Source organism: Pristis pectinata, chromosome 7, assembly GCF_009764475.1.
Source record: "Pristis pectinata isolate sPriPec2 chromosome 7, sPriPec2.1.pri, whole genome shotgun sequence".
Lineage (NCBI taxonomy): Eukaryota > Metazoa > Chordata > Chondrichthyes > Rhinopristiformes > Pristidae > Pristis > Pristis pectinata.
In genome coordinates this window covers 50791398-50811954 of record NC_067411.1, presented here as the reverse complement: position 1 = coordinate 50811954, position 20557 = coordinate 50791398, and the positions used below count along the sequence as shown (strand labels likewise).

Here is a 20557-nt window from a genome sequence, read left to right as displayed (position 1 = left end):
TATCCCACCAGGTGGCAGAATACAGTCTCCTCGTAGTTTTGTGGAGAAATACAAATATAGATTTATGCAACAAATCTTGGGCCCTATCTGGTGACACTCTTTGGGATGATAATTACACATTTTGCTTTGCACTTTTATTATTAAAAAAAGAAACTCAGCCACTTGTTCCTGATCCATGGAATGATGACAGCAGATTCTGGCACAAGCATGGAAGAGTAATTGCTGAGCAGAAGCTTAAGTGGCCCAACCATATCAGCATCATGGCTGTAAGAGTAGATAGAAGACTGGGTTCAGTGAACACCTCTTGGCTGGCCAACATCTTAAAAGTTCAGTTCAAGAATATGATTACTGATATCGAGATGGTTGTCTCTGTGATCACTGTCCCTGCCATTGGACTCAGTGGCCATGTCTTTACCATGAGTGCATTGTTTTCAATATGTATTATCTAAAAATACACTGCAATGTCTCAGAGCTTATCTCAATAGTGCTGCCTAAATCATGACCTTTCCTCTTAGGAAAGACGTAGTTTATGAACATCACCTTTACATGCTAACAAGGAATTTTATCATAGTTTTCAAAATCCTGAAAGTCTTTACCTGACATCATTATAATGGATGACATTAGTACATGGTTTGAGTAGTTTATCAGAAAGCCCACCACATTTTATAGATGATAATTAAGTGTCACTCTGCTTGCACTCTCCATGTCTTTAGGGCAAATGTTTAAAAAAAAATCCTAATATGTACTAAATATCTGATAAAAATCACTTCAGATGTTGATGACTCTAATACACTTGGAGCAACCTGCTATGGAAACTGTAAGGGTTTAAATTCTTCTCTGGTCCAACTAGAATATTCAATGAATCAATATGTCATGCTGAATACCAAGGCTCTATGATTATTTCCCAGGCCATGACAGAGTCCATGGAGTTGTTATATTTATAAAATGTATGGCTGCCCATTTTTCAGACTCTATGTTCATGCTCTGTTTTTAACATAACAAAAATGTAAATTTTGTAAGAGAATAAGCATAATTTTCTGAAGTTGCCTCATAGTAATGAATGACCTTGGGTAAACTGGAGCAAGGAGGAGATGGCTCCCAAAATTAGTTTTAAATAAACATGAGAAATTAATTTTTGTTTTTTACTTTTTTATTTTTTTGCTTTCTTATTGTTTTAATGTGTATCATAATTATTTATAATTAACTTGTAATGTTGAATAATCACAAAATCTTATTCTTAATGAAAATATTATTCGTAATAATTTTGATTTAACTTACCCTGAACAAACCGTACTCAAACTGTTTAGTCATTCTATGTAGGTTTTAAAGACCCATTTTAGGATAATTTATTACATGTCCATGTGAGGCTAGAGCAAATAATTTACATTTTGGCAATTTTAATTTTAAATTGATTTTGGTTTCTGAAGCAATAAAGGATGAGAATACTTGCATTAATTTGGAATTCAAAGTTTTAAAACATCAGTCACATTTTAGAAATTCTAGCTTAGCCAGTGAGGAATTTAAACTCTGATAATTTCTGGAGCAGGTCACTGCAAGTGTAGCAGAGTCATCAACAATTATGACGAGCCCTTGTGCACAAAGAGTTTTCTTTGTTACTGCGGTTGATGTGAACGTCAGACATTTGCAGTTTTCAATGGGACATAAGTGCTGAAATGATCCCTTTCCATTCTTCAACCATATTCCCAGCTGACCAAAGTTTCTGATATTTGTATCTTGATTGTTTGGTCAAGGTGGATTTTGCTGATAATCTGTTTTGTTTTTATTTTCTCAGTTACTGTCATTAATTGGCGCAAGATTTTTCTTTGAACTCTTCCAGTATTATAAACTGCAGTAGGTTGTGAGAAAATATCTTGCTAAGGAGAAACTGATTGTGTTCTACTATGCTGCTCACCAGCAGAGCCCAAGACAATATGTTGCAGTCCAGCATTTCAAATAGATGAATAAATTCAGAATTAACTAAATCTGCTTTTTATGGCTCAAGTGGTTTCATTAGACTCGAGCACTCTGTGCTACAGTTATTTAATGAATGCATGCCATATGCTTTAAATGTTCTGGTCAATAGCTGATAAAAAAAAAGCAATGTAATAAAGTCAGGGAAAAAAGATGTCCTTGTGATAGGCTTCTGTCAAAGGAGTTACTTTAAATTCAGTAACTACTATCTAGACAATATGGCTTGCAATTTATGACCCAAAGGTAGTCATACATTATTGGAATATAGCCTACTGAGCTTCACATTACACAGATGTGAAGCCCTGATTATAGTTGCTTCATAATTAACAGTGATCAGATTTGTTCTGTGGCATAAACGGTGCATGTGTAGAACATTAACCATGGTGCACACTCATTCAAATTCAGCTCAAGGGCTCCGTGGCAGACGGGTCACGAGCTTCAGGGAGTAGAAGCACCAGCTCCTCCATATGTTCTTCCTGCATCTTACTACAACTACCAGTGCAAGATAAGTTCCCAAAAGAGCCAAATCGTGTTCTGTAATTACAGCACCACTTTCTGCAGGATAGAAATGAGGAAAAGCTAAAACACTCCCTCATCAGATAATTTGTAAATTACTTTACATGGTGGATGCCTAACTCAGTTGGTTTCAACTGCTGAAATTATAAATAATTGTAACAGATGTGGCAATATGGCTGGCCTCCAATAAATGAGACCCTTGATAATATAGCCGACCCTTTGACAGGCCAATTTAATAAAATGTGAACAAAATCTTCTTACTAATAATTTATCATCCTGTTTCCCTATTGGACAAACTTAATTACCCTAGCAGTTAACAAGGTCACACCCAGATGCCAACCTCTGCTACAGTTTTGATAATACAATCAGCAATTGAGGAGCGATGAAAGCTTTGTTGTTTTTTCATTACCTGGCTTCAGATAAGCACAGGTGGCTGAGCCTTGCTTGTCAGTTCTTAATAATTATGGACTATTATGGAATGCATAGTTAGCACATTGAAGAGTGTGCATTTGCATTTTTCTATATGACAGAGGTGTTAAATTACCAGGTTGTATTTCTCTGTGATGGAAGAACTTGTAGAGTGTTATATCCCAGATTAGGTGTGTTAGTTTCAAGGCAGCATAAGACTTTATTTTTTGGTTAATTTCCATTGATTTGACATTCAAAAAAATTATGGTACCATAAAATGTTTGAAACAGAATAAACTCTTTCATTTGTCAAAGAATTTATTTTTGAACTTTGAAGAAGACCTTTAAAAACAGATTGCTGAAAGCACTTTGTTCTGTCAGGGTTGGGGAATGTGGTGGTAGCATTTTGTAAACATATACAAGTTAATTCCTTTATCTTCACAAATTAGTTGCTTGTTCAAATGTTTCTCTGCATGTTTGATACAGTTTTATAAGTAACAGGATGGGTTGCCATAGAGTCATATAGCATGGAAATGCACCCTTTGGCCACTGATGGTCATCAAGCACCCATTTTACACTAATATCATTTCATTCTCACCATGTACCCATCTTTGGGAAGTGGTCCCATGTGGTCTCAGAGAGAATGTGCAAATTCCACCCACACAGCACCTGAGGTCAGGAATGAACCTGAGTAGCTGGAACTCTGAGGTGGCAGCTCTACCAACTGCGCTACTGTAATGTCTTTTTGTGCACTAATTTCTGGGTTCTTCTTCTTTGACTATATTAGGCTGAACTGCCTGCACTTCAGTGAACACATTGTGCCCTACACAGCGATGAAAGCGGACTGAAGCTTTAATAGTTGGCAGTTTTAAATTCAAATCCACGTTGATTAGCTATATGGGTGCTATCATTTTCTTAAAATAAAAGAGCAATGATATGCTGTACTTTAAAATATCTGGGTTTATTATATTTTGATAATTTCATAAGGGACCACTTGTGACCTTTGGAATTGAGTAAGGTCAGTGTCTAACATATAAGTAAACCACTCCAAATTAAAATGGATTTGACGTGTGAAGCTGAACCAGAACTGTGTGTGAGCTGACTGAATTTTGCCAAATGGTCTATGCGTTGCAAATAATTGTACCTTCACATGATTAATTCCACTATACTATGGAAAAAAATTGGGAAAATAAGGTGATTGTCAAGAGTGAAAACTTAATTTAAAAATACTTTTTTTTTGCAGTGAGTGCAGTTGGTATGAAAGGGCAAAATATCAATTTTCTTTTGTATTTTGTATACCACTTTGAATATTGCTTAATAGTGACATAAGCTACAATTTCCATATGTTCAAAGGTTTTTTGTGGGAAATTTGAGTCCTTATTAAATGGCACTTGAAAGAACCAAATAACAATGCTGAATCTTACTCCATGCTAAAATTATTTAATAGATTATTATGAGGTAAAAGTATTAAGATTAACAGAACTAAGATGGGTAGGTAGTGCCATGGTCCAGAGTAAACTTGCTGGAAATAAATGGCTGTATAGTAGACCTATAATCTTAAAGATCACTTTTATGTTTTCTACGTACTTCCAAATCTAAACAAAAGTGAAGAAAAATATATATTCCTGTTAGGTAAGTTGTAAGGGGTTTTGCTTGTGCTAAACTGTCTCACTGAAGTGAACATGAATCATTGAAATTGCCCATTAGTAATTTTGGATGCATCGCCTCTTTATTTATCAATTTTTGGATCTGGATGCCACTGTTAAGGCCAATATTTACTGCCCCTCCCTGTTTGACCTTGAAAAGGTGGTTCTGAGATGTCTTCCTGAACCACTGCAGTCCTCATGGTGAAGGTCCTCCCACAGTGCTCTAATGCAGGGAATTCCAGGATTTCTGAATCGCTAAACATTTTTTGTGACTGTATCTTTTGGTCAGGAGGATTTGGAAGCCCATAAGAGTTAAAGGGAACCAGGTTTTAAAAAGTTCTAAATCACCTGTTGGTTTTTCTTCTATGAAAAACTAATCTTTTAATCAAGTTAATTTTATATTTTAAAGTACCTTAGTTTTTCTTCTGAGTTGTATAACCTGATATTGCAGTAAGTTGTGTAATATCTCATCATGTTATTGTATTCAGATATATATTCAAAATAATTTGAGTGATCTTTTCATCAACAGCAAATACACCATAATTCTACCAGTGATTTACAATATCAAGTTACTACTCAGAGGGCAGAGATACAGTCATTGAAGGAGAAACTTAAAGTAGCAAGTGGAAAATTAATGGACCGTGTTGATAACGAACTGTTGGAGCTAAACTTTGCTACTGGAGACCAAAGAAGGCATCGGGTAGGTTTTATATTATTATTTTCTTTGGTGATCTGCTGTCATTGAGAATGTTCAGCATTCTCAAGGATAATTTACAGATCTCTTCTTAGTGAAGCTGTTGTTTGTGGATTCCTTGTATGTGTATTTTATCAGTGCAGATCTTTTCATTGTCTTGCATTATTTTGGTTATGTTTGTCATTGCTATTAACAAAAAACATTTTCATTCAGGAATGATTATACAGGTTCTGTTATTTTTGACATGAGCTGTAGAAGATTTAAATCTTTTATGAAGGTTATATGTTGCAACATTGTGTGTGAAGTATTTCTAGAAAGGCCACAACTAATTATAATTTGACATTATATTATCCATTGGGGGACAATTTTGGTTTCTAGGAATAATCACTGATTATACTCAACTGATTTATTTATTGCATTTCAATAGTTACTTTATCAACACTAAAAATTTGTTTGCACTCTTTCTGTAACAAATGCAATATTATCAGGAAAGCAACTGAACTGATTCTTTTCTTCTTTAGTAATCCCTCAGGATTGAGGATGACTTGCTTCCAGTCCAGTTTTCTTGTTTCTGAGGTGGTTGATGAGGCCAGTGTGGGAACCACAGTTTCTCTCACAGATGAGGTAGGCAGTGTCTGATAGAGGCTGGGAGTGGAGCAAGGGTGGGTAGCTGGAAAATGGTCTGCTCCTTCTGCATCTTAGGCATGTCTTCTGTGTGTTCTGGATGCATGGACTTGAGGTTTGCACACCTAGCCTCCTTCTCCACTTTGAGCATTCATGGGACAGAGATTCCTCGGAGTCAGTAGAGATCTTGCAATTTTTAAAGAGCTCATACTTGAATCGTTTCCTCTGTCGGACTGGTAATCATTTCTCAAGATGGAGCCTGGAATAGAGTGCCTGTTTTAGAAGTTCTGGTGCCAGGCATGCAAATGACATGGCTTGCCCAACACAGCCGACTGAATGTAACTACGCCCTCAATACTGGACACATTGGCCTCGGAGACAAACTGAAATGCAGGCTGCATGCGTGCAAATGTGGGAGGGAGTCCACAAAAGAAGACATTATAAAACTTGCAGTTCTGTAGCACCTTGCATGAACTTGATGTCTCAAAGTGCTTTGCATCCATCACATTACTTGTGAAATGACAGTACCTTTGTTATGTTGAAAGTGCTCTGGCCAATTTGTGCACTGCAAGCTCCCACAGCAACATGATTAAGAGCAGATAAACTTACTTGCATGACATTGGATGATGGGTACCTATCAATCACAAATGTGGACTCTTTCACATCTCTCTAATCCACTGGGAGGATAAGCGAAGCAATGTCTTTGTCCTTTTTTGCATCAGCATTCCATTCCCAGTGTTGCAACCCTAATTAAGTTCAATTGGCTGCAGTGGGCAGGACATATCATTTTCATGCCTGACTACAGACCCCTGAAACAAGCATTGTATTCTGAGCTTTATCGCAGGAAGAGATTACCAAGAGATTTAAGCCACCATGAAAAAATGCATCAACATTCCTACTGAAGTAACACACACAAAATGCTGGAGGAACTCAACGGGTCAGGCAGCATCAACTGAGGAAACTGAACAATCAATGTTGTGGGCCGAGATCCTTCAGGACCTGATGAAGGGTCACGGCCTGAAATGATGACTGTTCATTTCCCTCCGTAGATGCTGCCTGATCCACTGAGTTCCTCCAGCATTTTGTGTGTGTTGCTCCAAATTTCCAGCATCTGCAGTTTCTCTTGTGTCAACATTACCAATGAATTATGAAAATCTCTGGCCCATGATTGTTCGAAGTGGCCAAGGGGCATTTGGGATGGTATTGAGAATCAAGAGTCCAGGCAGTGTAAATAGCAGAAGAAGCAGACCACCTTATAAACTGCCCACCACCCAACTTCAGCAACCTCCTGCCCCTTTTGTGGAAGGGTCTGCACTTCCCATGTTGTCCTAATCTGTCAACTCCGAACCTGTAGAACTGGAGTAAGTTGCCCTTGCTCCTGAAAGATTGCCTCAGACAGACTTGGGAAGATACTGAGGAAAATTCTGTTTGAAACATTGCCATTGGATCTTTTACGTTCATCTGAGTGGGCATGTCAGGGTTTCAGTTTAACATCTCATCCAAAAGCGATTCTTCTGACTATGCATCACTCCTCCAGTATAGCACTTAATTATGTGCTCAAGTTGTTGAAGTGTGTTATAAAACTACAACCTTTTCATTTGGAGGCAAGAATGCTTAACCCAGTACTGCTTTTGTACGTAGACATTGTATTCCACTCACCTTGTATTATATGTTTTAATTTCAGATTTGCAGCATCTGCAGTGTTTTGATTTTCTGACTGCAAGTTTACATATTAAACCTGGTTTTGAATATTAACAAGATAAACAAAATAAAGTCCTTTTTTAATTTTGCAATTAGTTAAACAAAGGTAAATCGTGGATAACAGTGTAGAAAAATCCAAAAATTGATAAGCAGCTTTAAAGAAAATAGTCACAGTCCCCCGAAGTTGAGCGCACAATAATGGACGTGATTGTAAGAAATAGGAACCAAAGTGAATGTCTTTTGGAACCATTCAATAAGATTGTGGCTGACTTGATTATAGCTTCAACTTCACTTTCCCCTCAAATCCTCAGAAGTCTTGATTCACTTAAAGACAAATCTTCTATCTGTGTCTGCTTTGAATATACTCAATGACTTAGCTTTCCCTGCACTCTGTGGTAAAGAATTCAAAAGATTTACCACCATTTGAGAGAAGCTATTCCTCTTCATCTCAGTCAATGGGACATAATAAGGAATCTGGGAACCCTTATCCTGAGACTATTCCCCTTAGTTCTATATTTCTTCACCAGAGGAAAATCCTTTCAGTATATACCTTGTTAAGTTCCCTCAGGACTTTTCTTGTTTCAGTAAGCTCACGTGTCATTCATTTAAATTGCAGAGAACAGTGGTCCAGTCTGTGGAGTCTTTCTTCATAAGATAACTCTTTCTTACCTTGAGTGAAAATCAAAAAAATAATTGCAGTTGCTGGAAATCTAAAATAAAAAACAGAAAATGCTAGAAACACTCAGCAGGTCAGGCCGCATCTGTGGGAAGAGAAACAGAGTTAGCATTTCAGGTCAAAGACCCTTCTTTAGAACTGAGGAGGAAAGAAGAGAAGTTTGTTAAGCTGCTGGGAGGGTGAGGGAGGGTGGACATCTCTACTAGGGTAAAACTCGGCTGATCATGGGGGTAAACATGGTTATCTGGTCAGTGAGTGAAAGGGAGCAGTTAGAGAGTGAGAATGTAGACAAAAGATTGCAGAATTTACTATGTGCAGAACAGGAAGCATTCATACTGGGAGCCAATCTAGTAAATCTTCTTTGCATTGCCTTCAGAGCAAGTATATCCCTCCTTAAATAAGGAAATCAAAACTGCAACACTTCAGCTGTGATTTCAACGTCCTGTACAGTTGTAGTGTAACTTCCCTGCCCTTGTGTTCCCTTCCCCTTGCAACAAAACCCTTCCTAAGTACTTGTTGCATCTTCATGCTAACTTTGTGTATCTTGTATGAAGGCACCAAGATCTCCTTAAGCAGCAGCATTCAGTAATATTACACCAATAAAATAATTCTTAGCCTTTTTATTCTTTCTACCAACGTGGATGTACTCTCATTTCTTTAGATTATGCTACACTTGTTACAAATTTGTCCACTCATACTACCCATAATACTTTGCAATATGGTCCTTTTAATCTGGACTGTAAATAACTGAACCCCAGCACTGATTACTGTGATATCTTTGTAGTTTCAGCTTGCTGAACTGAAAAATAATTCTTTCTTAGTTAAACAGTCCATGCCATGAGTTGTTATCTTGTATTTCATACGTGACATTGTATGCCTTTTGGAAATTCTAATTTCTGATTTCTCACTGTTATGTCCTCAAAGAACTCTTCTAAATTAGTCAAATATGATTTTCCTTTCAGAAAACCATTTAGACTCTGCCTGTGATTTTCTTAAAATCTTACCAATTCTTTAACAAGATACGAGCTGCTGGAGGAATTCAGCGGATTGGGCAGCATTTGGGTAGGCAAAAAGGAAGGTCGACGTTTTGGGTAGAGACCCTGCAGATGGACTATCCCTTTGCCTCCACAGATGCTGCCTGATCTGTTGAGTTCTTCTAGCACCTTGTTTTTTTGCTCTAGATTCTAGCACCTACAGTTTCTTGTGCCTACCAATTTTTAATATTGGTTTCAAGCATTTTCCCACTAGCAAATGTAAATGTTTGGCCATCTGGCCTGTGGTTCCCTGTTTTCTATGTTCCACTTTTGGATAGTGATGTTACATTTGCAATTTTCGAACCTGCCAGGAACTTTTCAGAATCTGGACTACTTTGAGAAATCACAATCAATGCAACCACTGTCTTTGCAGCCACTTCCTTGAGATGATGCAGGCCATCTGGCCAGGAGACTTTTTAATCCTTTTGAATGACAAAAAAAAATCATATAAAAGCTAGTAAAATTTTGCACTATGCAGAGGTTTAATCATCATTTTATCCTATGAAAGATTATTTTCCTTAATAGATTCAGTGATCTTAAATAGCCATATCAAATTTATATCTAGTTGGTCTAAGCACCTATTGATTGCTTCTTCAACATAATCCACTGTTAAACAATGTGACATAACCTCTCATCCATGTTTCACAAAGCATCATGTCTCTAGCTTTAACACCTTGTCAAGAAAGAAGCCAGCAGAAATTCTGCCTCTGTATTAGGCAAAAAAGAAACTGATGCTTAACGCAGATTGACCAACCCTCACATTTCCCAGCACTGGACTAGAGAGACATTAGCAAAGGACTGAGAGCAGGTTTCCTTTCTAGAAGCCGTCACTGGTACAGGGCATGAAGAGAGAGATGCAAAGGAACAAAAAAGTTGGGAGTGGCAGGGTCTACACAGGGGTGGAGGGAGAGGGGAATATCCAGGAGGCCAGAACCTATTGGTTGAACAGATTAAACTAGATTGATCTCCAAGAATTAAGCTGAAATTTTTACATGTATGAATTTTCCATAACAAAGCATACATTACTGCCAATGTCAGTAAATTAATTGAATTTTAGATATTTTTTGAATCCACGTCATGAAATTAAGTACTCCAGATGAAGTAAAACTGATGAACTCCTCACCTTATGTATGCTGGGCTTGTATATATGAGGATGTAACAATGTTGTGAATGGCTCCCTGTAGGCTATAATGCACACCAAAGGAAACTGCATTTGAATCCAAACTATCGTCACTTAAGTAATAACCTCCATTTGTCAGAAGTGTACAAGGCAATAAATGGGCCCTGTGCTGATTAAATGAAGAGGTTTCATGCCAAGGCATCTAATCAGGACAGAGGAGCCATTTATCGCCAAAACAATCTTGAGAAATGCACGTGGCTGCTGTACTACATTTTAATTATAACTGATAATAGAAATTTAAATATGTTAACCTGCATCATTTGTTTTGTAGCACCATAGTACTTATAATAAAATATTATTGTTCAGTGTCTCTTACAAGTGGAAAATGGGGCTTTGTGATCAATGGCGAATCTAACCAACCAAGAAGTGAGATATGTGATTGACAATGCACTTCCTCTGTAGTCTCTCATTTCAGACCAAATTGGAAAAGATTTGGCTTATACCAGCTGGCTGTACAGCTGTGCAAATGTATCAAGCAGGAAAATTGGTCTATTTTGAAAACCAATGGAACAAAAAGGACATCTTTCACACACACCTCTCAATAAGTGTAACTTGGCAAGTATGGAATCACTAAAGGGAGCAACAGTTTGGCAAGAGTTGTCAGTTCACATTCTCAAATTGAGTCTTACCATGATTTATCCACAGATGATCATAAACTACATCTTGTAATAGATGTTTTTCTGCTGCTCTCTTGGTTATGTTAAAAGTTCTTTTTGCTGCTCTTGTTAACTTTCAAATTCCACTATGCTTATTTCCAATACCAATAATCAAACATTATTCAAAATAAATATCTCCTGATAGCCTATTTTTATCAGAGATTCTTTGTGGCAATTTGGAAACTTGTTCTACATATTGTCCAAATGGTCAATTTCATGGTATCAGTTAAATAAATAAGTTTCCCACCCTCTCACTCAGTAATGGTGTGTGGCACAGGCAACCTTCAGAACAAGGAAGGTTAAACAAAAAACAAAATCCAGTGTTAAATTAATTTTTGAAAATGAATTGCATGAAAAATACAAATCAGAAACAGTCCATTTCGTCCAAGCCAGTGTCTATGCGAGTGTTTATAATGTACGTGAGCCTCCATCTACTCTGCTTTATCTCACCCATTCAGCTTATCTTTCTATCCTTTCCCTTAGCATCAGTGCTATTTACACAACCTCTCCATGCAGTGGTAAGTTCCACATTTTCCCTGCTATGTGAGATGAAGAAATTTATCTGAGTTCTTTTTTTGTTAACAAAATAAACTTCATTCATAATAAAAGACAAACTATATACAATTACAAAACAGTGCAAACCTTTACATTCTTGTACAAATCATTTGTTAGTGTTACCTTTTTATATAGAAAACAGCACCGATGCCACACATGTGGCTCCCTGGAAGCTACCCGGTCCCGTATTTACAATATTTAGGGGCTTTCTCCCTGTCCCCGCCCCTCCCTCTCCAGTGGCAGAAGAACCCTAAACTGTAGTCCTTCCCCACTGAGCCTTTGTGTTGGCTGCGCCCCTCAGCATGTACTCCTGCAGCCTGGAATGTGCCAGCCGGCAGCATTCCCCTATGGACATCTCGCAGTGCTGGAAGACCAATAAGTTTCGGGCAGACCAAAGGGTGTCTTTCACTGAGTTGATGACCTTCCAGCAGCAGCTGATGTCCATCTCTGTATGTGTCCCCGGGAATAGCCCGTAGATCAGAGAATCCTCTGTTACGCTGCTGCTGGGGATGAACCGTGACAAGGACCCTTGCATCTTTTGCCACACCCTCCTATTGAACTTATGAGCAAATAAAAAAAAATGCCTTCTCCTTTTCTGTCTTCCCCCAAGTCTCTCGGTCCTACAATCCCATTAAAGTGAATGAGGTCCAAGAGCCAGTTTCCCTAGCATAAATCTCAGCCAGGTGAAGTTCTGCCACTGGACTCAATTGGGCAGAAAAACAGCAGCAGTTAATGATGAATAATTTGGGACTGCCATTATTTATCAGTGAAATCAGGGTTATTGAAATGAACTGGGAGGAAGTTGACATGGAGTGTGGGTTTAGGTTTATCATCAGGTATGGTGAATTGAAGTAAGGGTAAGTAGAAAACTGCCTATGACATTTTCCCCATTTATTGAATGATACAATTATCTCCCTTTTATTGTTGCATTTTATTTTCATAGTTAGTGCACTGGATATATTCCTGAGTGTTTCAGGTATTCTATCACTGCTTATTTTTAGTGAATGTACAGCTTTGGTTCTTTTCAGATTCCTGAGGACAGTTAGGGAGAGTATCCTGTTTTGTTCTGAAATTATCTGATAATCCCTCCATAAACAGCACGGTTCCTTCCACCAGTAATGTCTATGACTCGAGTTCTGATCACTGCAAGAAACTATCCTAAAAACACCATATCAATTTTCATCCTGTAGGCAAAAAAAAGTTAACATAATTTGCTAGTGATAATTCCAGGATTGCAACTTAGAGGTTAGATGCCAGGTCATGTACTGATATGATGATGGTCACAAATTTGCTTGGTGCGGAGAAGATATAACCTATGAAGATGGTGGATATTTGGAAGGTGAATTGACAAGTTTGCTAGTTACAATGTTATAGCGAGAATATGTTGATACTGGACCAATTATGATAAAGTGCCATCAGTCTGAAACATAGCAATAATGCTTAGAACTTGTATTTTTATAATCCAGTTAATGTCTGCGAGTTACCCAAAAAATTCACAGCAGCAAAATACTTTTCATGTGTAGAAATTTAGAAATTTGCTCATATCCCATATGGTGCCACAGGATCTTTGTATATATACCTGAGTAGGCAAATGGGGTGGGCCTTCGTTTAATGTGCAATACTTCTTCAGTATTTCACTGAAGTATCAGCCTAGATTATTGTAGCCACAGGTTTTGCATTCTTCTAACTCGGAGGTGGCACTGCTCTTTGTTGAACCACGGCTGACTCTGAGCTATGTGTGAAGAATTGTGATTGTTCTTAAAGTACTCAAAATCCTTGAGGGAATTGACAAGTATAACTTTGATATTTTGCCATTGCTTTGAGGAGGCAGGAGATGAAGCTCATTTAAGGTAAATTGGAAGGATTGCCTACACCACTAATTTATTGAGACGTGATTCATGTTTGGAAATGACTACAAACGGAAGCTTTGAGATAAAACTGAGCACAGGCTCCTGCGATTGTTTACAACCCAATTATAGCCTTGTCCTTGGGTCAGAACCTTTTGTGGGATGAAGTCAAAGAAGCCACCGAGGTCAGGTGAAGCCAGAAATTGGTGCTGCTTGTGGACTTGGAGAAATGCCACTTGGATTTTTTCCAGGATCTTGTCTTCTTAGGATTCACACAGCTAATGCTGATGTGAATATTCTTGCCAAAAAAGCAGGATTATGAAATTGAGAAGCAGCTGGTGATATTCTCACTGAGCAACAGTGTCACAACAAAGTTCTTGACCAATGAGGTTTTAAAGTTAACTTGCTTTTTACTGATATTTCAGTCCATGTTTCACAAACTAGATGTCAAGGTGAACTTGTTCCCTTTTTAAATGTTTGTATTTTGTGCTCACTGTGAAGCATGTTTGTGCTGAGCAATTTACCTTTCTCAGGGACTACATCCAAATAGATTTAGCTTTGGTTCAGAATGTTTATGCAGCAGTCATCTTCCCATCAGATAATAGTCTGTGCCTCGGTGATAGGTGAGGCTGAGAAGGCACAAAATTCACTGGCTTTTTTCTTTGGGTTATCTCAGTCAGTGAGCTTCTCGCTTCTCTCTTCTTCCTATGCCCACCTCCATTAGTCCCTACCAACAGCAGTGATGTTAGAGTTCTTTGTTTTGATGCCTGTCATCTTCATTTCTCACTTTCTGTGCTTGTAATTGACAGTATGAGGGTCATGATGCAGTAGTCAGTTTAATGTCCAGAATGTCCATGGGAATGTAGCCAATCCACTGCTTATTCTTAGAACTCTCCAGTACCTCTAAGTTGGTGACCTTGTCCTGTCAGGTGCACATTGAGGAGGAAGCAAAGCTGGAAGCTCTTAAAAACAAAAAGAATGCTGGAAACACTTTTTAAGTACTCGAGATCCTTGAGTATTTTCTCTGCTATCCATCTGTCATATGTCCATATGTCCTTATTTTATTGTTACCCTCATCACAGTTTGCTATGCCTCCAGGTTTTGTGTCACCGGCATATTTGTAAATTGTGCCATAAACCCAAGACCAAATAATTTATTTATATGAAGAAGAACACTGGTCTTTGTACTGAACCTTGGGACATCTCCACTGTACATTTCCATCCAGTAGAAAACCAACTGCTGCCCTCTGTTTCCCTGTTTCCTGTGACTTAGCCATGTTTATAGCCAGATGGCTACAGTCCCGTTTATTACCTGTTGGATTTCTGTAATCAATCCACAATTGTCGAAGTGATTTCTAATTCTGTCCCTGACTATTGTTTCTCAAACTTTTCCTACCATCAAGGTTAAACTGCCTGGTCTGCAGTTGCTGGGTGTATTTCTACATACTTTTTGAGCAAGTGTACAACCTTTGTATTTCTTCTGTCCTCATGTGTCAAGCCTGAATTTATAGATATCTGTAAGACCATGGCCAGGGCAACTGCATTTTCTTACCTTACTTCCCTCAGGAACCTAAGATACTTCCCACCTGGACCAGGTGATTTATCACTTTAAGTTCAGCTTGCCTTTCAATACTTCTATTTATTAATTGTACCTTCCTTTGCAGAGACTCCATCAGCATCATCTTCCTCGGTGAAGACTTATGTAACATACTTATTTGGTTCCTCAGCCATGCCTGGTGCCTCTATAATTACTTTTTTGATATCTAATCAGCCCTGTACTTCTCTTGCACCCCTGTCACATTCACATGCTTTTAGAATCTACTTGCATTCTGTTTTATGTTTATTGCCAGTCTTTTCTCATGCTTTCTCTTTGTCCTTCTTATTTCCTGTCTTACTTCCCCTCTGAACTTTCTGTAAACAGACTGGTTCTCACTTGTGTTTACAACCTTGCACCTATCACATCCTCTTTTTCTTTGCTCTATTTCACTCTTAACCATGGCAAATACCAAGACATTTCCCTGCTGACTATAGTTGGTAAAGTATTTGTCTTTGTTGCCCTGGTTAGATTGTGGATGTTGGCTGAACACATTTACCCCAAATCCCAGATACTTTTTTAGAAACAGAAGATCCACAATCAGTTCAGGAAAAGGCCACCTCTGTTCTGCTACAACAATATATCTCTTCTAGATCCTCAAAAGAAAGCTCCTTGCCCCATTAACATTAATGTGTTGGGCAGGGATTTGTCATGTTCTAAGTGGTAACAAGATTATTACTCTTCGTACTCCATCTAATTGGGGATAAATTGTTTGAATTCTTATCACTATCTTTTCCTTATGTGCAGGTAAATTAAGTCAATTGAATTTATTTTCTTCTTTAATCTTTTCATTTGCAATGTTGTGTAAAAATTAGGGTCAAAGAGAAATCAGCTTTTGGTTAGCTTTTAAGCAATGACTCAGAATCGTTTCAGATGTTAGAACAGCTAAATATGTTCCGGGCTGAAAGCAAAATGAATAGTTGGGGGAGCTCTGATGTGTCAAGAGGTGCGAGTTTATAGACAGAGGCAATCTGTGTTTCAAATCCTACAGACGATTGACAGTCTTATTTAATTGTCAAAAATATACTTCTGGATTTCATTTTCATAGGGGGTTGGTGCAAGAGTTATACTTGGCCTGAAGTAATGTCTTGTTAGTGGATCTTTGCTTGCTGGCCATCTATCAGTTGAGTTTTGCAGACAGAAATTCTGCATGATTTGCTATGCCATTTTTTTATTTTTGTCAACCTGAGTCATGGAGTATGGCTGAAGATGAATAATATGATCAAAGTGTTTATTTTTCCTCAGCGCAAACAAGTATAGCATGAACTGACTAGCAACATTTCCAGTGGAAAGTAACAGTAACATGGGTGGCCTCCATCCATCTCCATTTTCAGAGTTTGTACATATAAGGTCAGACTTTGATTTATTGGAATTGAGAGCTCATTCAGAGTGGTGCTTGACACACAAGTACTATTTGATGTAGACTGAAAACTGTTAAGTTTATACTTTACTTTTTCCCACATCAGCATTCTGTGGCTTCATGTTAATTTAATGGGTTTGGTGATGAATTATAGGTAGCTTTGTATTTGGGTCCTGGATGGATGCCACCTTCTTGAGGTACTGCCTCTTGAAGATGTCCTCGATGGTACGGAGAGTTGTGCCCGTGATGGAGCTGGATGAGTCTACAACCCTCTGCAGCCTCTTACATTCCTGCACAATGGAGCCTCCATACCAGGCAGTGATGCAACCAATCAGAATGCTCTCCACTCTACATCTGTAGAAATTTGCAAGAGTCTTTGGTGACATGCCAAATTTCCTCAGACTCCTAATGAACTAAAGCTGCTGGCTTCTTCATGATTGCTTCTTCATGCCTTCTTCGTGATTGCATCAACATATTGGGCCAAAGATGGATCCTCTGAGATGTTGATGCCCAGGAACTTGAAGCTGCTCACCCTTTCCACCGTTGACCCCTCAGTGAAGACTGATGTGTGTTCTTCCTCTTCCTGAAGTCCATAATCAATTCCTTTGTCTTGCCAATGTTGAGGGTTATTTATATGAATGGATACAATTAAAAGCAATAACATAGTAGGGTGACAATTCCAAAAGCCTTTAGAAAGTTTCAAAAGGTATTTCAATGCAGTAGCAGCATTACCAAGGCTGAAAAGGCAGTGGATTAAGATTAGGTAGTCAAAATTGAAGGCAGAGTACATCACGTGCATGAATGTTTGCAGATAAATGATTGAGCAACCTGGCTTCTGAGTCTGCCTCAATGTCATCAAATGTGGAGCCAGTAGAAGCAGGATGGAGGGTGCAGTTAAATGCTATGCCAGTCCATGCTGTTCTTTGGCAGGCCCAGGGTCCTTCTGGCCTTGTTTCAAAACCTATTTTAGAAGTTGTAATGTCTATATGTACTTGTCAATAGCCTATGTAAGATATATTCACCTCTGTCTTTGGGCAGTGCTGGATGGGCACAATGCCTTTTGTGCTAGATGATCTGATCTGTGCCCCACAACCTAAGGTGTTCAATTTACGTGAACATCCTTAAAAAGAAATATGGGTCTGGTAGAGGTAGGATCAAGATAGTGGAGACATTGTCGCTTAATTTTTGGCAACAGAAGGTGAAAAATGATTCTGGGATGAAAGGAAAGGAATAATAGGTTGCAATGTGGTTTTGGTTAGGCAAAGGAAGTGAGAGGTGGGGAAAGAGTAGTTTAGGTGAGCCAGGTGAGTAATAAATCATGATTGTTGACTCTGGTTACATGGCTCACCTGTTAACTTTACTGAAGGAAGATGTCCTCCGAAGCTATATAGGTCCCTGGTCAGACCCCACTTGGAGTACTGTGCTCGGTTCTGGTCACCTCACTACAGGAAAGATGTGGAAGCCATGGAGAGGGTGCAGAGGAGTTTACAAGGATGCTGCCTGGGATGCGGAGCATGCCTTATGAAAGCAGGTTGAGGGAACTCAGCCTTTTCTCCTTGGAGAGACGGAGGATGAGGGGGGACCTGATAGAGGTGTATAAGATGATGAGAGGTATTGATAGGGTAGATAGTCAGAAGCTTTTCCCCAGGGCTGAATTGGTGGCCACAAGAGGACATAGGTTTAAGGTGCTGGGGAGTAGATATAGAGGAGATGTCAGGGGTAAGTTGTTTACTCAGAGAGTGGTGAGTGCGTGGAAATGGCTGCCGGAAATGGTGGTGGAGGCTGATATGATAGGGTCTTTCAAGAGACTGTTAGATCGGTACATGGAGCTGAGTAAAATAGAGGGCTATGGGTAAGCCTAGTAATTTCTAGGGTAGGGACATGTTCGGCACAGCTTTGTGGGCCGAAGGGCCTGAACTGTGCTATAATTGTTCTATGTTCAATGTGCCTTCATTTGTGTGGGCCCTGAACTTTGGAATTCCTCCTCTAAAATTTTCCAGGTCCTTAAGATGCCTCTTAAAACCTAGCTGTAGGCCATCTGCCATAATTTAACCAAGCCACATAGAGATATTTTGCTAATGCGTCTGTAATGCACCTTGGGATGTGACAAGCAGCTGGGTGCAGTTTGTGGTTATGCTCCGATGTGGCACTGTTGGCTGTGTGACACTTAATTGAAAGATTTTGATTTTGTGACAGATGTAGATATCTAGTACACAACAATACAGCTGAAAATTGTCCAGAAATCCTTTAAAAATATTGAACACTTTGTACAGATATATAGTGACTGATTTTTACTCTAGTTAAAATAACTAGATCTTAGCTCAAAAAAAAGTGCCAGCCATCTTAGAGTCTTTCTATTAATGTGGTTTCTGTAAAGGTAATGTTAATTTTGTATTTGCTCAATCTGAAAGAAAGTTTAGACTTTAAAATTGGTAGATTTTCTATCCATTATGCAGAATGTTAAGCTTCAAGTCCAAAATGATTATTTGCTGAAGTACCAAATGGGAGGAACGTGCAATAAGTTGATATGGAACCATTTATCCAACTCCCAGTCTTCAAGTTCATGTCACTTACATGAAAAACTTTAGTGGTGTCAAGACCATGAATGACCCAAGAATTGCAAATAAATCTTATCAACTGAGCTACTTCACCTAACCATCCTACTCCTGGTGATTTCCTTCCTCTCCATTAATATCAGGCTTCTGGTTTGTGAAAGGAGCCACTGTATTGTCATCCTCTCACTTTTAAGCAACCTGAGCTTGTGAATTCTGCATTAAATAATTGACATATCTCGACATGGACTTGAGGCAGCATTACGGTCACTCTGCCAGCAAGCTTCTGGTGTCTGTCTAAACGCCAAATTGCTGGTCATATTTTGCAGCGTGATCTCTGTTTGAAGGTGTGTGTTGGAGTCAGTATCTGTTGCTTTGCTGTTGTTGCAGGTCTAGAAAAGCAGCCTTCCAGCACTGCCTGCGGCACTGAACAAGGTAGCATCCTACGCTTGCTTACTAGCTTTTTGCCTGCAGCAAAAGTTATATGTATCTCAAAGGATGCAGTAGCCTAGGATTCTATAGTCCTTACAGCACAGAAACGGGCCATTCAGCCCAGCTGGTCTTTGCCACTGTTCTACGCAAACTTCCTCTATCATTCTTTATTAAGTGTTTCTCCCTCCAAAAGTCAGTCAGTCCACATACAAGTGAATTTACATTCTCATCACTATTTGGTAAAGAAACTTCTGTTCAATTTTGCAGCCAGTGTACATTGCTTATTATATTATATTGGCTTTAATAACAACCATCTGTATTTAAGACCTAGTTCTGGTCTCTCTCCATAAGCAAAATGCATCCTCCATCCTTTGCTTTTTTCAAGAAAATGGCCAAGTTGTTTCAATTGCTCCTGATGACTCTAATTGCTCAGGTACTGAACTTGAGTGGGGAAAAAGTTCAAGAGCTCATGTTAAGGAGGCAATGGGGGACATGGTGGAGGAAATACCTGACCAAGTGGCCTATGTTGTTCCAATCTGAGGCAGTACTTTGGTATTGAGGATCACCTATTTTCAATCTGGTACTCTAGGTTCTGAGGTGGCTAAAGAGACCAGTGTAGAAACCATGGATTCCTTCGCAGATGGGACAGGTGGTTGGCCAAGCGAGTGACAGGTGGGGAGTTTGTGAGGTGGCCTGCTCCTTCCACCACTGGCCTCTCTTTCAGGTTCTGAAGGTATGCCATGTGCTCCTTCTCTACTTTGAGCGACTCATGTGCTAGAGGTTTCCAGAAGTCAGTGGGGGCATTTCTTCCAGGGGGTTTTGAGCACATCCTGGAAACATTTTCTCCGTCTACCTGGTGATCTCATCCCCAACAGAGCTTGGAGTAGAACGTCTGTTTCAGAAGTCACAAGTAAACAGTAGCATTTGGCCCATATTGAGTGCAACTAGGACCTCAATGCTGGTGATGTTGGCATTGGAGAGGACATTGACATTGGTTTATTTGTCCTTCTGGTGAAATTGGAAGACTTGTTATTTTTCCAGTGCCTTCATCCAGGTCTCAGAAGCATACGTGAGGGAAAGAATGGGGGCCCATAAAAAGAGCAATGCAATAAGT

At 39.0% G+C, this 20557-nt stretch overlaps 1 protein-coding gene across 6 annotated transcripts in view; it reads left to right on the top strand.

Annotated features, from left to right (window-relative positions):
* cntln (centlein, centrosomal protein) overlaps positions 1-20557 on the top strand; it is a 432461-nt gene that overhangs the window by 146893 nt on the left and 265011 nt on the right. For all 6 annotated transcript variants that reach the window (XM_052019932.1, XM_052019931.1, XM_052019933.1 and 3 more), the window contains exon 10: positions 5070-5240. In XM_052019932.1, the coding sequence (XP_051875892.1) occupies positions 5070-5240 (171 nt within the window). The remainder of the gene's footprint in view (positions 1-5069; positions 5241-20557) is intronic.